This window comes from Oryzias latipes, chromosome 21, assembly GCF_002234675.1.
Source record: "Oryzias latipes chromosome 21, ASM223467v1".
NCBI classification, from domain to species: domain Eukaryota; kingdom Metazoa; phylum Chordata; class Actinopteri; order Beloniformes; family Adrianichthyidae; genus Oryzias; species Oryzias latipes.
The window spans coordinates 16,399,546-16,419,062 of NC_019879.2; the positions used below are offsets into that span (position 1 = coordinate 16,399,546).

Genomic DNA, 19,517 nt, shown 5'->3' on the forward strand with positions numbered 1-19,517 from the left:
TAAAATTGCACTTTTGATATACATTCAAACAAAAAAAAATCTGTAAAATGAAACCTACAACTAATCAGGGAACTTCATGTTTATTTTGCTTTTTGGTATGTTTATCAGTTGAATGCCCCCTCTAAAGTATAACTGTTCTTGAATTCCTTTGACTCCTTGTCAGGTTTGTGAAAACGTTCATTAGCCGGAGCTCTCTGACACACTGAAGTCCCAGCTGATTTGTGACGCTTGGCAAAGACTAACCCACTAAAATTAAGCCCGACTTCATCACAATGAGGACTCTATATCAAAATATTGGTCAGAAAATCATGAGGATTTGAAAGATCCCTGCAAAAAGAAATGTTTGTGTTGCCCTGTCATACTAAATCCACCTGGAACAAACTTCATTTTTTAAAATTCTGGTAGAATCAAATTAGACTTTATGTATAAAGCACTTTTCATACTCAATTAACACAAAGTGCTGTAACCCTTGTGCTATCCTAGGCACTTTATCATTGGGAGTTGGGTCATCTAGACCCACTAGACAGTGCACTGAACCTTTTTTCTTCAATGATCTGTGATCTTCACTGGTGTCCATGGATTACATGAAATCTTTCCACCTTTATCCACCTTTGTCATGGTAGGGAGAACACGTCAATGTAAGGGTGGGGTCATCTAAGATAGCACAAGGGATACAAGACCTTCACACACACAACAAAAACTCACACAGTGCATCATTAACATCCCCACCCCTCAACACAATTACACACAACAACATGAGGCATAAACTGATTTATAAATAAGGTGCAAACTAGAAATCTGACTTGATATTGAAGTGAGGAAACAATGTTTTGGGGATTTTTCCACACCAGTGACCACGCACACTCATCTTCAGAGGATGCTAAAATTGACAGGATGTGCATCATTTTTATTGATGAAAGTATATTTAGAATCTGCCTTTCAAACTCTTGGTTTACTAGCTTGAGGCTCTGAAGCATTTATATGCTGTTTTCTTGGAACACTTTCTTGGGATTTCAATATGACATCATATATGGGGGAATGCTAACTTTAGTTTTAAAAGTGAGTTTCTTCATATATTGTTGGGATGCTATGTGATAAGAGTGGACCAAAGTGGTTCAAATGTTGTCTTGATGCAATAAAACGAGAAGTGTCTCTACCAGAGGGGGCTTTTGTGTGTAAGTGGTCCTCTGACCATCCATCCATCCATTGTCCTGAACCCACTTAATCCCTTTTGGGGGTCACAGGGTTGTTTGGGCCTATTCCAGCTACTGATTGGACAACCACACCCTCTCAGCCGAACCTCATTGACAATTTAGAGTCATCAATCAACCTTTGAAGCCTGGAGAAAGCCCACGCATGCACAGGGGGAACATGCAAACTCCGTACACCTGCCTGGATTTGAACCAATGCCTTTCTTGTTCAGAGGCCAGAGTGTCAACCAATACATCACTGTGCAGCCCCCGATCCTCTGACCCTTTTCTTTATTCATAGTCTGAAATACTGATGTTAACAAAGAGTGAAGAGGGGGGAATAGCCATTCCATCTTTAGATAGCAGATGTATGTGACGATATCCTGGAACAAAAAGGAATGAAGTTTGACATTTCAAATCCTTACTTCACTGTGAGCACAACCAAGCGCTATTCTTAAAAAACAGTCATAGCTGTGCTCTTACCTGGTTGGATGCAAGTGAAGGGAAGAGTGAACTGTCCAATAAAGTCATTTCTGGAGGCCTTGTCATAGTCCTCCACCACAAAACGAACCAGTGCCAGTTCAGGGGTATGGATGACAAAATTTAAAGTTGCATTCCACACTGGGTTAAAACCTGAAAACAGCACATGACTGACTATTATCTTTGATCCAGATTTTGATTTTAAATTTGCTCTAAATAGGGATAGCATAAGAAAAACATGTTGATCTTTGTGGTAACGTTTATTGTTTACCATTGTTGTTAATATGGCTGGTCTCCTCCTTGGCTTGGTCCTGTGGTACGCCATAAATCTCCACTCTCACCAGTGGGTCTACAATAGATCCCTCTTTCTGATTCACTTTTGGTAGCTGCTGCCCACTTATTACCTGATAAAGACATTCAAATAGAAATATTTACTTATTTGAGAGGGGTTGACTCTTCGTTTGTATCTTGGTGTGAAATATTGCTTTGTTTTGCAAAACCTGTATAGATAAACGACGTGGTTTATAGTCTCGACGCTCCTCAGGCTTCTCAGGACAGAACTGAGTGTTGCCATCTCTCATGAAATCCGGCTTCAGGATGTAACCACAGCCGCCGTTTTGCTTAAAGAGCCCATCATTCAGATCCATTTCCAGACCGGCTGTCTGGAAGTTCAGAGCCACTTTGAGTGAGACACAGAAAATAATCCAATTAAATTACTATTTCTTTCTTTTCTGTTTTTATAATCTAAACGTTTTTTGTTAAATGTCTGTAGTAAAAAAATCTATTTGCCACACATTAGTTGTGGTAAATAGATGTAGCTGAGTTAGTTGATCTTCATCTATTAAGGCCCCTTCAAAGGTTTCCTGTCATCAAGCGCAGATGCTGCCAGATTAAGATTGTGTGGTAGGAAACATCTGTCATGTTAAACTTCTCTGACAGCTGGGTGATGGAGTTTTATGGTAAGATAAACTGTAAATATCAGATGGACTGAGAGCTGTGTCTAATTTTTTAAGAGTTCTCATAAGATGTCACCAAAGCTAAACTCTTTCATATAAAATATTATTCCCAACCAACAAATGGCAACATTCTCCATACCTATTTGGCAACCCACATTCCACATATCCTGTGGATTATAGTTGGAGGAGTCCGTCCTCAGGCCGCTGGGATAGGTCCTGCTCAATTGTCGTGTATTGTACTGCACAAATTCTGTCCCTTAAGGTAAAAATAAAAAGCCAAACATGCAATATACATCTGATTATCATTTATCAACATTTTTTGTGTGTCGTTTTTAATTATAAAAGTATGTGATATTATTTTATTTGACAGCAAAAAATGAAAATGTGTTTTTTTTTTCTTTTATTGGTACCTGCTTCCTTGCCAAGCTTTTTTGCTTTGGATTCAGAGAATGAGGACATCTCGTAACACTTTGCATGACAGTGGGCATGCTCGAATCCATGGAAGTGCACACTCTTGCAGTAAACCACCAAGTCTGAAAGCTCCCTGGAAAGTTTAGATTTCTGCAAAGGAGGGAAAAATGACAAAAAGACTGGGCAACATGTAGAATGTTACTCATGCCCAGAGTGAACATTGGCAGAAGCCTTTTTGTATGTTTTGGCAGATATTTAATAAATACTTTTTAACTCATATTTATATGGAATCCTCATATATTTATGTAATGCCTGGAATACCAAAGAAAGCATGGATTGAATGAGGCTCAGCCATAGGCAGTAAAAAGGGTATCAAAAATGTGGATGTATGTAAAAATGTTAACCTATGTCAAGTTTGAACATGCCGTAAACATGCGCATGTAGTCAGGAGCAAACCATTTGAATCTATTTCAAACATCTGCAACATTTTGATGCATTTATGAGAGTCTATGATTTTATAAGAGTGTATGATAGTCTATTAATTAGTTTATACACAGCTTATTATATTATTGGTTTACATTTATGTAACTAGGAGTTGTTAATTAAATTAAGAATATGCAGGGACTCGTTGTTCCCCTTCCAGGTCTTTTTCTGATTAATTATTTGTTCATTGTTGAAAAATGGAAATAGAATCCATGGCATTAAAGAAAACAAATATTGTTTTCTATGTTTTCTTTATTAATAAGGTCTATCTGGGGAGGGGGGATGTTCTGAAAATCAGCATGGTTGTAAGACAAATTTTCTGATTTAAACAAAATTTGAGGGGAGAGGAGATCAAAGTTGGTTGCCAGGTCCTTAAAGGACATAAATGTGCCACTGTCAGAAAGATCAATCAGTCACAAAACCTCTCACAGACCAATCATGAGTCTGTTATGAGTCTGGATAGTTTGAAAATTTGATGATGGGATTCTAGAGCATAAACATGGATTTTATAAACACATCTTTTTTTCTAAATTGTATCCAGATTTTTAGAGACTGGTTGACTACAGTTGTTTTTGGCAAGATCCTAAAAAACCAATGAACAGTAGCCATGTTTGCAAAGAGGTCTCAGATAAGGAAACTTTAATCTTTAATCTTGGATTTCCAGTTTGTGAAGAGTTTGTAAATGTTAACAGCCCACATAATAATACAAAAAATTAGCAAGGCTTTCTGGCTTTTTTGGAAAAGCTACATTGTCTTTTCCTGCATACACATGTTTACCTAACTAGAGGAATTTTGACAAAGATTTGTCCAAGTTTGCAAACATAAAAAAAACTTGTCAGAGTACTTTTGTTACCTTTAAATCAACAGACTATTCATATGAGTTTCCTTCTCTCATTAAATTCCAGCAAGTTACACCATATTCCAGCTTGCACCTTTATTTTTTCTCAAGAAATACCATTAGAGGAGTAGTTGACCCCCACAATGACAGAGAGTTAAATTCAAAGGGCAACCTTTTTATGATACTGCTTTTATCTCACCAAGCAATATAAATTATTCACTGGATTAGTTCCATTAATCAGAGAGCCCGAAAACCATTTGTTTTTCTAAGATAAATAATGATTCATGCTATTCATGTTTTATACCTGAATTTGTTTGTGACAAATATTAAGTCCCGGTGAAGATCTCTCAGTTATTATATTATTATGAATTATGCATTTCTGTCCTGATATAAAAGTGTAAATAACTGAATCCCTGCTTTAACCCAACAGGTCTGTTCAGTGTGAGTAAAATATCATTAAGAATACCACAAGCTCCCTGACTAGAGTATCTACAATCTTTAAGTAATTGCTCTTAGGAAAGCATCACTCCATCCATATACCTTGTTCTTCTTCTCAGCTTGTGGTTCCTCAGTAGGACTCTCTTCATCACCATTGGCCATTTCTTCTTCATCACTAACTTCATCTGTCAGAGTTTCATCCACACATTTTTCGAGGCCTCCGATCTTCTTGGCTTTTAGCAAAATCTTCCCTTTAAGTTCCTGAAATTGAGAAGCAAAGAAACAACAATGTGATGCTTTCCAAAAAAAAAATTTCTTCTTGTAGGCATCTATTGCTTCTTGCAACTGAATGCAGTGAGTAATCAAAGTACTTCCGATCGTCTTTTCATGGAACTTAAAAAAAAATGAGAATTATCCAATACAATCTGCAAGTCTGTTTTGTTTTCTTGTTTTTCTTGTTTTGTTTTTTGTAGTGTTACCCTTGTTTTAGTGAAAATAAATGGCTGACACTGAAAGAGAATGTCACTCAACTTTAACAGATTCTGACCTGAGGGGAGGGGAGCTGTTGAGGAACCTGTCCATCCAGAGTGCTGGTCTGTAGCAAGTCACCCAGGATCTGGGTAAGATGCTGGGCCATGAGCGTCTGCTGCTCCAAACCACAGTGATTCTCAAGGGAAACAATGATAGGAAAGTCTGAAGCCTGTTGGAAAGGGTAAACAGAATTTTTAGGATGAGATATTTTCATGATATTATCAATGCAAAACAAAACTCTTCATCATTTCTTCCACGACTGAGCGGGATTGTTAAGAGAAAGCAAAAGGATAATCAACTGATCTAACTTGTTATCCTCTTTAGAGCACTGGACGGCCCTGTCGGTGTGATTTAGAACTGTAATCAATGTTTTCAGTTATCTTGATGGGATTTACTTGCCTGTGTTGGCAGATAAGTGTCAGATGTTTGCCCAGCCACTCAGTGGTTTCATAAATTTCATTATAACTCTGTGATTTGTCGACAATTTAGTTAACTGTCACCACACAAAATGATCTTTGCTGAGACTGTGCAAAGAACCCCATTGATAATTAAAAGAAGGATTTAACTTAAGACAAAGCTGCCTGGCAGGATGGGGTAGTAATAGCATGATTGGGCTTAATGCTTTTTCAGTGCAGGAACTTTAAATGATTACTCACTCTGAACCCATATTCTTTGATTGTTGAAATGACATCTTTGAAGAGGATTTTTGAGGTCAGTGTGTGGCCGTGATACACAACAGGCTCCCCGTCACTGCCGTCCCAGCAGTCCACCTCTACACAGCGGCAGCCTCTTTTCAGAGCCCTAAACATAAAACAAACACAAATCAAGACATTTACTGAGAAAGCAATTCAGCATTTAAAACTATGAACTATTAACATTGAGGATAAAAGTAAAACAGTTTTGTCTTTAAAATCACGGGAAACATTCTAATGCTTTCCCACACTATATTTTTCAGTAAAATTCTGGCAACCTCGGCTGCCAGTATTTTACCATAACATTTAGAATACTTTTTTACAGTACATCCTAAAATACCATTTAAACTCCATCTAATTTTTTTTACCATAAAATTTAATGTATGTCTCTCATGGTGTTACATTGCATTTTAAGGGTAAATATATTGCTATTTACAAGAAAAAATGGGAAATATTACTCAAGAAGAAGCGTAAAAAAAACACCTTTTTTTACTGTAGATTTCTGGCAACAGGCTGCTAGTAATATACCATGACATTTATAATACTTTTTTTACAGTGCATCCTAAAATCCCATTTAAACTCTTGCCAAAGTCACCGTCTTCTATTATAATTCCTGTCTTACTGGATGTATGCCTCCAAGCTGCTCTGTCCCCGCAGCTGATCCTCCAGGAGATAAGTGTTGTGTGAAGAGGAGATGAAGTAGTGACTGAGCGGCTGGCTCATGTCCTGATAAAGTTCCAGGAGCCCCGGCTTGAATATGGAGCCATCCTGTGAACACAGGTACATCTGGAAGCCCTCCAAGGACATGGCACCTTGCTTCTTGACTGAATAGAAATCAAAGTACAGACTCAATGCAGACTAGCACAACAGCTAATAGCTTTTCTCAGTTGACATAAATATTAATGTTGCTATCAGATTTCCTTCTTTCAACCACTAAGCCAGTTAAAGTGACTTTAGATGTGAAAGTTTATTCAAGTCATAAAAAGGCGGAAATATTACCGGGTACATGTCTTCTTGAATGGGAAAATACCAAGGCTAATACTTTCAGTATTTATCAGTACTTTAAAGTGTTTTTTTTTTTTTTTTTTATGGACCTTTGGCTTATTCTTTAAGACTCACTCCAATGTAAACTGTGTTTTTGTTGTTTTTAAGATATTCCTGTAGCATTTTTATAATGGAGGACATGTATTAAGAAAAATATCTCAATTTTGAGTGTTTTTTATTCAAATTGTTGTGAAGCAGGAAAATGCGTTTTTCAAAAAGTTTGTAGCTGGGATGTAGGACCTGGTGGCAAACCACAAGCTCCCTGCTCTGCTCTATTCTGACGCATCCGCTTGTAAATGGCTAGATTCATTCACGTCCTGGTCTTTCTCCTCCAAGCTAGCATCTGGCTCAAAGCTCCAATATTTCTTGCCACTTTTGTTACACTGCAAATGTTAGGTTGGAGGTTTGAGGGGCTCTAAGCAAACGGGTGCGAATGAAAACAAAGGGATGATGGGAAATGGGGGTAGGCTTACTCCATGCCAATGGTTCTGCCCACAACTCAGAGGTAAATTCCTGATGAAATCCTGCTGCTCTGCAAAAGCTGTATCTAAGAAAACAACTTCAAAAACACAAAATTGTCTAAAAATGGCATTATCATAATTAAAATACCACTAAGAACAATTTTGGGATAGATCAAGAGATGATCGGAGTTGGACTTTAATGAAAAATAGATTTATAATGTAGGTTGCGAGAACATTGGCATTTCATAATTATTACTCAAGGTTTTTTTTTAACACCCGCGCTCCAAAATGTAGCTCCAAAAATAAGCAGTTGACTTCTTTTACTCTTCTGCATAATAATTAGTTATTGTCTATGTTTTAGATGATGGATGCAGGAATGAGAACAACATAGTAGATGTTGAGTTCCAGGTTTTTGATGGCAGTTATCAGAAAAGAGATGTTGGGAAGCAAGTAAGGTAGTGCACGTTAAGGTGTTGCAGGACTCTTCACAGCTGGAGGCAGGAAGAGGGTGGTGACTAAAAAAGATAATTGTTTTGCTTGTTCTGCTATAGTGTCTTCATTTTCTAATTTTACATCCAATAAAAACACGATAGTTGGTTGTTTTTTCCGACCAACCCGTCGCTGACTTTTACTTGGATCACACATTTTTTTACCTCTTCTCAACGTGTATTTATAGTTTTTTCATCATCTTTTTCATATTGCTAAACGCTTCAATGCAACCTATTGATGGGGGAAAAGGTGTTTTGACAGAGTTTTTTTGCTCTCATACTAACCAAACCATACAAAATGGAAATGAATACAAATGCATTTTCATTCAAATTCTTTAAAGAAAGCCTTGGTCATCATTACTGCCCTTAAACACGCCTTCATAATAGCATCTCAAGCTTTACTTGTTCTCATATTAACCATAAATACACAGTGTTTAGTTACAGCAATCTTACACATGCCCCTGTTACTAAATAAACAATGAGTTGTAGTTAGTAACACTACGGATGAGGTTACATGCAAAGACAGCATCTCCACCAGCACCTGTCTCAGATGGTTCATAGCTTTCAATCAGCTGCTTGGCATGCTGGGTGCTTTGCTCTTCCTCCTGCTGCTCTGTTCTTAGGAAATTTTCCAGCTCATCCAGCATCAACTTCTCTCCATCTCCAGAATAATCCTGGAAGACCTTCCATACCTCATTTCTCTGGGTCAGGATTTTATAGAAGTGAACAAACTGCTCAATTTCCAAAGAGTCACTCTGTGACTTGTCAGCCATCTGTAGAAACAAAGTAAAAAAAAAAGACATAAGACTTGTATTGTATCTGTGAACATCTGCATCATGCAATGTTTATTATTATAATATGGGTTATATGTGAGCTTATCAAGAAATTGAATCACATTCTAAAAAATGTCAACAGTTCTCTGTGTTTGCATGAATGATGTTTGTTTATCTCTACATTGGATCAGGTCCTACCTTAAAGAGATGGTATGCATGTTCTTCATTCATCTCCACGTTCATCATCTTGAGCAACTTTTTCACCTCTTTGAAATTCATCTTCCCATCTTTGTTTTTGTCAGCTTTCTGAAACCAGTCCCTGACCCATCTGAAACCATACTGAGGAAAACTCCAATTCTGGTTAGTTTTGTTGGATTCCATCTATGAAGGAGCTTTCTTCAAACCTTTGAAGTAAAAAAAAAATCTTCTTATAACCAAGCCGTTGAGAGCTTTGTACTCAAGCTGAATGCCCGATCAAACAAAGAATAAACAGCTGTTTTTGAGGAATTCCTAACACTGTGAAGGGCTGCACTCTAAAGGATACTGGTCCAGCCTCTCCTGCTCATCCATGGTTTCAGCTTTGTGAATTAGCTTGCGGACTCCCTGGATCCATGCCTGGGCCTCCTCTAAAGACTCAGCCACAAGGTCCAGGTTGCCTTGGCGACCATGAAACACCAGAGTGAAGCAGAGGTCAGCAGGAAACTCCTCGGCAGTGCTCAGCAGGATTTCTGACTGATGGCCTTCACGCACCGCTTCCACCTCCGTCACCGAGACTGCATGGGACATCGAGGATCACAAAAAAGAAACACATCACAGATGGAAGACTACTTAAAGGCTCATTGCAGTAAAACTTTTTTCTTCAAATAAACTCCAGTAGTGTAAAAATTTCCATCCAATCATCTTGGCACAGAATGATGAGTACTGTCAAAGGTAGCAAGTTTCCTGGTTGATTTGAACTATTTGTATTTCTATCCTTGCATCCTTACTCAGCCTTAACCTGTGAATCCACTTTAACAGGTGCCCGCCTGTCTGCAGTCTGGCGCTACGCAGCTCTCCTGTTCCTTCTGCTTCATCTGTCATCATTGTTGTCATCATCATTATTTTATGAACCTCTTCCTCTTGACCTTGTAGTTTTGGCGTCCGCCATCTCGATCCGTCTGTTTAGCCATAGCCCGGTTTTTGACTGAACTTCATTTCTGATCGTAGGGCGACTTCATCAACAGTTGCCATTGGCATAGATACGGTCAAAAAGCATTTGTTTCTTATTCTTTGAATTTGGTGAATTTTGGGATAGATAGATAGATAGATAGATAGATAGATAGATAGATAGATAGATAGATAGATAGATAGATAGATAGATAGATAGATAGATAGATAGATAGATAGATAGATAGATAGATAGATAGATAGATAGATAGATAGATAGATAGATAGATAGATAGATAGATAGATAGATAGATAGATAGATAGATAGATAGATAGATAGATAGATAGATAGATAGATAGATAGATGACTTTATTAATCCCACAATGGGGAAATTTCATTTATCTGTGGCAGCAACACGACATTCAGAAATAATCTATATAATATAACATCAATAAAGGACATCACAAATTACATTTATATTAGATAATTAAAAATATTACTAAAATTATTATGAAAAATTATTATCAAAAATGAGATTCTTATTAAATAAAGAAATAAATATTAAATAAATACAGCTGCAAAAGTGTAAAAAAAACATGCGGTCTGCAAAACATGATGTTTGGATGGTAAAGGCAATAACCTGCTTCTCTGTAATCTTATAATCTAAAATCTCATATTAGTTCAACCCAGGATTCATTTTACCAGGATGAGCTTCTTGAAGTCAAACTTTAACAGTTTGAAAATCATGACTGGATGAGAACTTTTCTCCCACTGTGGGAAACCCTTTGCTGCATATAGAAAAATGTTCCAGAAGTCACTTTCATTACTTTTTTTCTGTATCCTTTGATTTTCTTCCACACAAATTAAAACATGAAAGTATTTGGCAACTACTAAAGAAAGTCTAGCAGTAGCCCAGTCTACACATCTTGTGCTGGTTGATAGCAGAATCTTTGAGAGTTCCCCTTATTGCAGAGAAAACTGCATGACTTCAAAGTCTCAGCAGCCACAGAAATCCCCTAGTTTCTTCTTTCTCTTTTGGCTTTTCCCATCAGGGGTCGCCACAGCGAATCATCCTTTTCCACCTCACTCTATCATGAACATCTTCTACCCTAACATTAGCCAACTTCATGTCCTCTGTCAAGACATCCATGTATCTCCTCTTTGGCCGTCCTCTTGCCCTCCTGCCAGGCAGCTCCATCTCCAACATCCTTCTACCAATATATCCACTATCCCTCCTCTGAGCATGTCCAAACCATCTCAGTCTGGCTTCTCTGACTTTGTCCCTAACACAGGCAACATGAGCCGTCCCTCTGATGTACTCGTTCCTTATCCTGTCTAACCTGGTCACTCCTAAGGAGAACCTCAACATCTTCATCTCCGCTACCTCCATCTCAGCCTCTTGTCTCTGTCTCACTGCTACCGTCTCTAACCCATAGAGCAGAGCTGGTCTCACCACTGTCTTGTACACCTTTCCTTTGAGTCTTGCTGGCACTCTTCTGTCACACAACACTCCTGACACTTTCCTCCACCCGCTCCAACCTGCCTGCACTCGCCTCTTCACCTCTTTTCCACACCCCCCATCACACTGAACTGTTGACCCCAAGTACTTAAACTCCTGCACCTTCTTCACCTCAGTCCCCTGTAACCTAACGCTTCTACCTTGATCCCTCTCGTTCAGACACATGTATTCTGTCTTACTATGACTGACCTTCATACCTCTTCTTTCCAGAGCAAACCTCCACCTCTCTAGCTGTTCCTCCACCTGCTCTCTACTCTCACTGCAAATTACAATGTCATCCGCAAACATCATTGTCCAGGGAGATTCCTGTCTTACCTCGTCTGTCAGCCTGTCCATCAGCATAGCAAACAAAAAAGGACTCAAAGCTGATCCTTGGTGTAGTCCCACCTCCACCTTGAACTCCTCTGTCTGACCTACAGCACATCTCACCACCGTCATACTTCTCTCATACATGTCCTGAACTACTCTGACATACTTCTCTGCCACTCCAGACGACCTCATACAGTACCACAGCTCCTCCCTCGGCACCCTGTCATACGCCTTCTCTAAATCTACGAACACACAATGCAGCTCCTTCTGACCTTCTCTGTACTTTTCCATCAACATTCTCAAAGCAAAAATGGCATCAGTGGTGCTCTTACGGGGCATGAAACCATACTGCTGCTCACAGATCTCCACCTTCTTCCTAAGCCTGGCTTCCACTACTCTTTCCCACAGCTTCATTGTGTGGCTCATCAACTTTATTCCTCTATAGTTGCTGCAGTTCTGCGTGTCACCCTTGTTCTTAAAGATCGGGACCAGAACGCTTCTCCTCCATTCCTCAGGCATCTTCTCACTCTCTAAAATCCTATTGAACAACCTCGTTAGAAATTCCACTGCTGTCTCTCCTAAGCACTTCCATACCTCCACAGGTAGGTCATCAGGACCAACGGCCTTTCCGCTCTTCATCCTTTTCAGAGCCTTCCTAACCTCATCCTTTCCAATCTCTGCTACTTCCTGCTCCACAACAACCACATCTTCCTCCCTTCTTTCCCTGTCATTTTCCACGTTCATCAGCTCCTCAAAATACTCCTTCCATCTTTTCTGTACACTCTCCTGGGTTGTTAGCACCTTTCCATCTCTGTCCTTTATCACCCTTACCTGTTGCACGTCCTTCCCATCTCTGTCTCTCTGTCTGGCTAGCCTGTACAAGTCCTTCTCTCCTTCCTTTGTGTCTAACCTGTCATATAGCTCATCGTAAGCTTTCTGTTTGGCCTTTGCCACCTCTCTCTTCACTCTACGCTGCGCTTCCTTGTACTCCTGTCTACCTTCCTCAGTCCTTTCTACATCCCACTTCCTTTTAGCCAACCTCTTCCTCTGGACGCATTCCTGTACTTCCTCATTCCACCACCAAGTCTCTTTACCGTCTTTCCTCTTTCCAGATGACACACCTAGCACCTTCCTACCTGTTTCCCTGATAATCTCTGCTGTAGTTTCCCAGTCATCTGGAAGCTCATCCTGACCACCCAGGACCTGTCTCAACTTCTGCCTAAAGTCCTCACAAGTTTCTTCATTCTGTAGCTTCCACCACTTGGTCTTCTTTTCTGTTTTCCCTCTCTTCTTCTTCCTGACCTCCAGAGTCATCTTACACACCACCATGCGGTGCTGTTTGGCTACACTCTCTCCTACCACCACTTTGCAGTCATTAACCTCTCTCAAATGACCTCGTCTACATAGGATGTAGTCCACCTGGGTACTCCTACCTCCACTTCTGTATGTCACTCTATGTTCCTCTCTCTTCTGGAAGTAAGTGTTGACTACAGCCATTTCCATCCTCTTCGCAAAGTCCACCACCATCTGTCCCTCCAGATTCCTTTCCTTCACACCAAACCTGCCCATCACCTCCTCATCACCTCTGTTGCCCTCACCAACATGCCCATTAAAGTCTGCTCCAATAACAACTCTCTCTCCTCTGGGGATACTCTCTATGACCTCATCCAACTCACTCCAGAATCTCTCCTTCACTTCTAACTCACAGCCAACCTGTGGCGCATACCCACTGACTACATTCACCATCACCCCTTCAATTTCTAACTTTAGGCTCATCATCCTGTCTGAGACTCTTTTCACCTCTAGAACACTGTTTACAAACTCCCCCTTCAGAATCACTCCTACCCCGTTTCTCTTCCTATCAACACCATGATAGAACAGTTTGTATCCTCCTCCAATACTACGGGCCTTGCTGCCCTTCCACCTTGTCTCCTGCACACACAGTACATCTACCTTCCTTCTCTCCATCATGTCTGCCAGCTCTCTGCCTTTCCCTGTCATTGTGCCAACGTTAAGAGTCCCTATTCTCAAACCTATGTTCCTGCCTTTTCCCTTCTCTCTCTGGCAACGGACCCTTCTGCCTCCCCTCTTTCTTCCACCAACAGTAGTCAAATTTCCACCGACACCCTGTAGGTTAACAGCATCGGTGGCGGTCGTTGTTAACCCGGGCCTCGACCGATCCGGTATGTCTAAAGTGTTGTGGATGATTCGCATGGTTATTTTGGCAATTTTTACGCCGGATGCCCTTCCTGACGCAACCCTCTCTATTTATCCGGGCTTGGGACCGGCACAGAGGCAACTGGCTTGCAACCCCCGTGGCTAGATTACAGAAATCCCCTAGTTTACAAGCACAAAATCCTGGATGAACCAAATCTTTCATTTTTAAATGAAAATTAAAATTTGCTTTCTTTGGCTTTCCAAAGTTCTTTCAGGGTTGCTGCACACTGCAAAAACAGAAACTTAAGAAGTAAAATGACCCTTATTTCAAGAAAAAAGGTGTCATTTTCTGATTTGCAAGAAAAATAATCTGGTCAAGAAAGTTTATTAAAAGTAAATTAATCTTAGTTTGAGAAAACGTGTCTTAGTGACTAGAATATTTATCCTTAAAATAAGAATTCTTGGTACGACCATTTTTCTTTTATTCATTGTCATTGACATATACATAAATGTATATTCATTTTTAAGAAACTCTGCTAATGAGGCAAGAATTGTTGACTTATTTCTAAGGAGCCTGTTAACGCAATGAAGTTGATAAAAACATGTGAGCCACGGTGGTCTGGGAAATATCTTTAACTGAATTGTCTCAACTGTCAACGTTAATTGGAAAAACTACAGCAACTAAAAGAGATCAGTGATATTCTTGTTCCTTCATTTGTTGCAGTGATAGGTAAAATTATTATTCATATATTACAGGTAAACATGGTTTTGCAATTTTTCATACAGTGTTATATAATTTATATTGTTTCATGACATAACTTGGCATGTTTGGTTTACTTTAAAATTGAGTGAATTAAGTTAGATTGAAAACAATTTGAAAGTAATATTTCTAGGATGCCCAAAGAGACTATATCATATAAATAAATTGTTGTTTTAAAGAATTTCCCAAATGTGGTTTGTTTATACTTTTGCACTAATTTTCCTTTGTTTTTTAAATTAAACAGTAAAACGACAAACATGAAATGGTAAAATAATAATAATAATAATAAAATTCAAATATTGTGAATTTTGAAGTGTTGGGAAAAAAGGTCACATTTACCCCAAAAATCAGGCTTTCAATTGTCACCACAATACTTAGAAAGGTAAATAATATCAATTGGCACAGACTTTCAAACTTACATGTTGAGTGTCCTTTCCCAGCCCATTTTGACTTGTACCAGATCGTGAGGCCATCCTCTAACAGACGGAAATGGCGCTGCTTCTTCCAGGACCGAGACTTAACTTTTCTCAGAGTTGATCCCGCCATCATCCGTTTTATATCTGGATCATCTTGGATGCCTGCATGTATTTATATTTATGTACATGTACATATCAACAGATCTGTCAGAGATGCAACAACATTATTCAGAAAAACTGCAGAGATGGGACATCAACCTATCCCATAAAAACCTTTTTATTTGACACATGCATTTCAGAGAATCCTCTCCCATTAGCATGACCCTAACTTTCTTTAAAAATCCATTGTATATAAATTGGTTCATGTTTTCTGCCCTGTAGTTTATTGTCATTCCACTACAGGCAGTAGAAAGACTTTACTTGGTATTTCAAAATGGCTGCTTCCATCATATCTCAAAAACACTTTTGGTGGGAGAAGTTTAGCTAATTTTCAAAACGTCATGCTGAGAAAATCTCATTTATTGTTGTTCGCTTATTTAAATGACTACTTGCTGTATGAAAGTAATGCAAAATCTGACAATCTGACACTGAGGAGGAAGACTTCCATGGTTTCAGTGCACAGGAGGCGCGTGCCGCGCAGAGGCGCGTGCCTATAAGTTACTGTTGCTCTCAGTGACTTTTACCGGTATGTTTTTTTAACCAGTCCTGTTGGTGCTGTTACTACCATGTTGCTGCCGTGTTACTGCTGCGTCACAGGCACTGTTTGGAATAGAGCTGTGATGGTGTGGGATTTTTGATCACCGAGGTGATGAAGCAGCAGGAGTTGGGGTGTCACGGTCCCCCACCCACCCAACACAAAATCCCCCGGTGGCAGCGTCGCAAATGAGTACACGTGATAATTATATCGCACTATTCTTTGTTAACAAATAACAGTAACAACTAACTATATGGGTGTTATAGAATGAGAAAGTGAATGTGTATCAGCGCGCTGCGTTTGTAAGAAGAAGGAGCAGGAGCAGCAGTGCAATAGTGAGTGAGCTCTCCCCTCCCCCCCCTCCTTCTGCTCCCTCCTCTATCTTACACACGTGCACGGTTTCAGCACGTACACATCTTCATTCTACAACACATTTCAATGTGGGCACATGCGGCTTAGACAGGTGCGGCTTATGTATGTACAAAATGGTTTATCCTTTGAAAATGTAATTGGTGCGACTTATGATCGGGTGCGCTCTATAGTCCGGAAATTACGGTAATTCTTTAAAACGCAGTTAGACTATGTTAAAAATGTTTGTTTCACATGTGAGACAGTGGGTAAATGAGGCGATTTGTTTTCCTGAACACTCATGTCAATATTTTTGCATCTTAAACTAACATTGTTGGGAACAATAACTTACCAAATTACCCAACATATCAAAATTGATGCTATCTTTATCTACCGGTATTTAAAAATTTATTTTGTTGGTTTTGATCAAAGAATTTAAAAACATCTTATTTCTAAAAAGTTCTTTCATGTTCTGTCAATTCTTTAATTAAGTGGGATTTACAGGGTTCAAATGAGTCTTTACAAGCCCAATCATTATTCGTGATTAAAGAACATCAGTCTACTCACATAAACCTTCAGGATTCATCCCTGCGCCCTTACATACGCCAGTGGAAATTTACTGCTATAGGAGAAACAGATGTTGGTGATTCAATCCTAGCTGAATCCAAACTAAATACATTTCTTAAAAACAAAAACTTTCTGACCTACATATCTTATATACAGTAATAACAAAACTTGCATTGATCTTTGCTTGCTCAAGGCTTTTCTTCTGTCTTTCACACAGTGGTTACAAAATCTCACCCCAGCTTTGTGTCTCTTCAGCAGAGAACTGTTTCTTTTAGTACTTCACAGGGAGGAACACTGGGGGCTGTTGTCAGTGAGGGTTCTAGCTTCACTGCACCCTGGACTTTCCTGCTGCTATATGTATGTAATGTAGAAATTGTTAGGAATCTGACCTTTCCCCTGCGTTGGAGTATAAGTAGTCTTTTGTTCTTATGGGGGTGCAAAAAAACAGTATTGGCTGTTTGCTTTGGTTGTTGACCAAATGCTGTGCAGAAGACAATTATTGAACTTAAAACCTGAGAATTTTCAAGGAGCATGGGGTTGCTTTTTTTTTGTATCTAGAAAAAGATTTATTCTTGAAGTCTGGCATTTGTATTAAACAGAGAAGCTGGATCCTATTTGCTGACCTAGAAAACTCATGCACTCAGAGGTTTGCAGAAATCAATCAAGTTGGCTTTAAAACAAGACTGATTTTTCCCAACCAAATGCATGACTTTTTCCCCAGATCTTAATTGACACGTGCACTTAAAATTCCCAAACAAGGAACTCTTCCAATTTGAATTTGAGCTTTAAAAATTCTTCATGCTTTGAAAGCAGCATGGCTGCACACATTTAATTATTTAATCCAACTAATGAACATTTTTTCTTTTTTTAAGTGGAACTCCAAAAATGACATGCAGCTAACCAAAGTGTTATAAAAGAGAAAGGTGCATTTGGATTTGATGCATCAGGAAAATAATTAAATTTAACAATGAAGATTATAAAAAGGCAAATATTAACCCCTTGAGGCCAGAATTTTTTTCCATCTATGAAAGAAAAAAAATCATTTATGTTTTTGCCTTTGTGTATATCGTTAATTAAGGTAATTTGGAAGCTGATTTGTTTGATACATATTTGCATCAGTAGGCATCAAGGGAAAACTTAGCTGGAAGTCCCAATTCTAATACATATTTTTGGCAGTAAAATCAAAACTGCAATTAAAAGATTAGATTGCAAAAATGTGTTCAAATCGAGTTTTATGAAACTTGTCAAGCGCTTAAATGTGTATATAAAAGACACCCTTGATGCTTAGAATGAAAGAAAATAAAAACAAACTGGACATACTTTCTCTTGTGTCTGTTGTGCAGTGATATCTACAGATCAAAACCTCAGAGAGGCAAAGATTTTCTGCAGTTGTTATAGCTGTGTTCCTGTGTAATAACTATCCTTTCCTTTCATTGTGATTTTTTTCCTCCCTGCATCGGCTTCCCTTGGCACGTTCATCAGAGTTCCCACCACAGCTTGAGCGACACTCCCAATTTTATAGTCCTACTAAGAAGCCAGACATCTCATGCAAGTGAAAATTGTTTTCCACTCCTGTTTGCTCCATTACCTGTTTTTCTTTTGTGTATGGATGGCCACAAGTTTGTTTTTGCTTTTGTTTTTTTAAGTTTTCCCAATTTTTCAGCTGCGACCAAAAAGCATCATATGAAGCTTCAAACATAAATGATAAATTAAATCCTTTATTCAGGGAGCAATGAGTCACACATGGCCACATCATCAGGGAGTTTACTGTCAAGTTTATTTAGACACCATGACTCAGGAAACAGAGCAGAGAATAACAGTTACATGAAAACCTGTCATTTTGTTTGAAGCATCCTAAATTTTTGTTTCACACAGTATAGAAATGTGTCCCGATAACGGCTCATGCGGGAAAAGTGTGAAAAATTCAGTGAAAAAAACAGCCAGCTGTTTTAACTTAAAGGTTCAGCAGCTGGAGGTTAGATGTTTCCAAGTAAATGAGAACCAGATGCAGAAATGTGAGCCATGAAAGCATTGCTTAATCTCTACATAGAATTCTACATAGAACTGCAGTTGAAGAAACAAAGAATGACTCAGATAAATAATGGTCTGTGTTTCAGTTTGATGAAATATTGAATAATACTCACCCAAACTGCTGATCTCACAAGAGAAAGGGATGGTCTACAATTGTTCTTGAGGGAAAAAACACTCTTAGCAAAAAGAGGACTTAAGGTGGTGTGTGCTGTACAGAAATCTGGCTCTGCACTCAGAAATCTTGGCTGGCAGGCATCTGAGAGTCTTTTAGAGCGCAAGCGTCAGAAGGCAGATCTGGCCTAACCTTGCTCCTCCCTCCTGCTGCCTTCAGTCTCAGCACAGCATCCAACACAGTTGATTCACCACGCACTGCTCTGGTCCACTTCCCCCGCCACTCCTTATCCTCCACATCCTCGTCCACACCAGTCTTTTCTCCTGTCCCGCTACTCCATCACGCCACCATCCGAAGAACTTTCACTACATGTGCTGATGTCCCTCCCCTCAGTCTGATTCGGCTCCGTCTGCCTGTACACGCATTTCCCTGATGATCATTGATGCTCTGCAGAGCTCACAGCGACTCTGGACCTGCACTACAAGTATTATGATGATGTGGCAAAATCAAGGGCAGGACTGTTAGTCATCAATCAATGAAAAATAAAATCTGTGCCTAACACCCAACCCTACTTTCCTGAAAGAAAGATGACCCCTTTCTGACAAACAGTTAAACAACTAATAAACTGAAACAATTACAGCAGGGGTGTCAAACTCATTTTCACTGAGGGCC

The 19,517-nt window shown here is 39.2% G+C and overlaps 1 protein-coding gene across 3 annotated transcripts; it reads right to left on the reverse strand.

The window, feature by feature from the left end:
• Window positions 1-1,464: 1,464 nt before the first annotated feature.
• plcd4 (phospholipase C delta 4) lies at window positions 1,465-19,345 on the reverse strand. Of its 3 annotated transcripts, none has more exons than XM_020713326.2 (16): window positions 18,847-19,345; window positions 16,703-16,754; window positions 15,097-15,255; window positions 9,330-9,558; window positions 8,984-9,113; window positions 8,554-8,785; window positions 6,642-6,843; window positions 5,984-6,128; window positions 5,344-5,496; window positions 4,899-5,057; window positions 3,037-3,187; window positions 2,766-2,882; window positions 2,171-2,349; window positions 1,942-2,074; window positions 1,674-1,823; window positions 1,465-1,573 (listed from the first exon to the last, which is right to left on the reverse strand). In XM_020713326.2, exons 2-16 carry the CDS (start codon window positions 16,719-16,721, stop codon window positions 1,482-1,484), a joined length of 2,250 nt encoding a protein of 749 aa, XP_020568985.1. In that variant the 5' UTR covers window positions 16,722-16,754; window positions 18,847-19,345; the 3' UTR covers window positions 1,465-1,481. The 3 variants fall into 3 exon arrangements, with proteins under 3 accessions (XP_020568985.1, XP_020568984.1, XP_020568986.1); XM_020713325.2 differs by having other exon boundaries at window positions 16,703-16,757; window positions 18,847-19,344; XM_020713327.2 differs by lacking the exon at window positions 16,703-16,754 and having other exon boundaries at window positions 18,847-19,343.
• Between the last annotated feature and the right edge of the window lie 172 nt (window positions 19,346-19,517).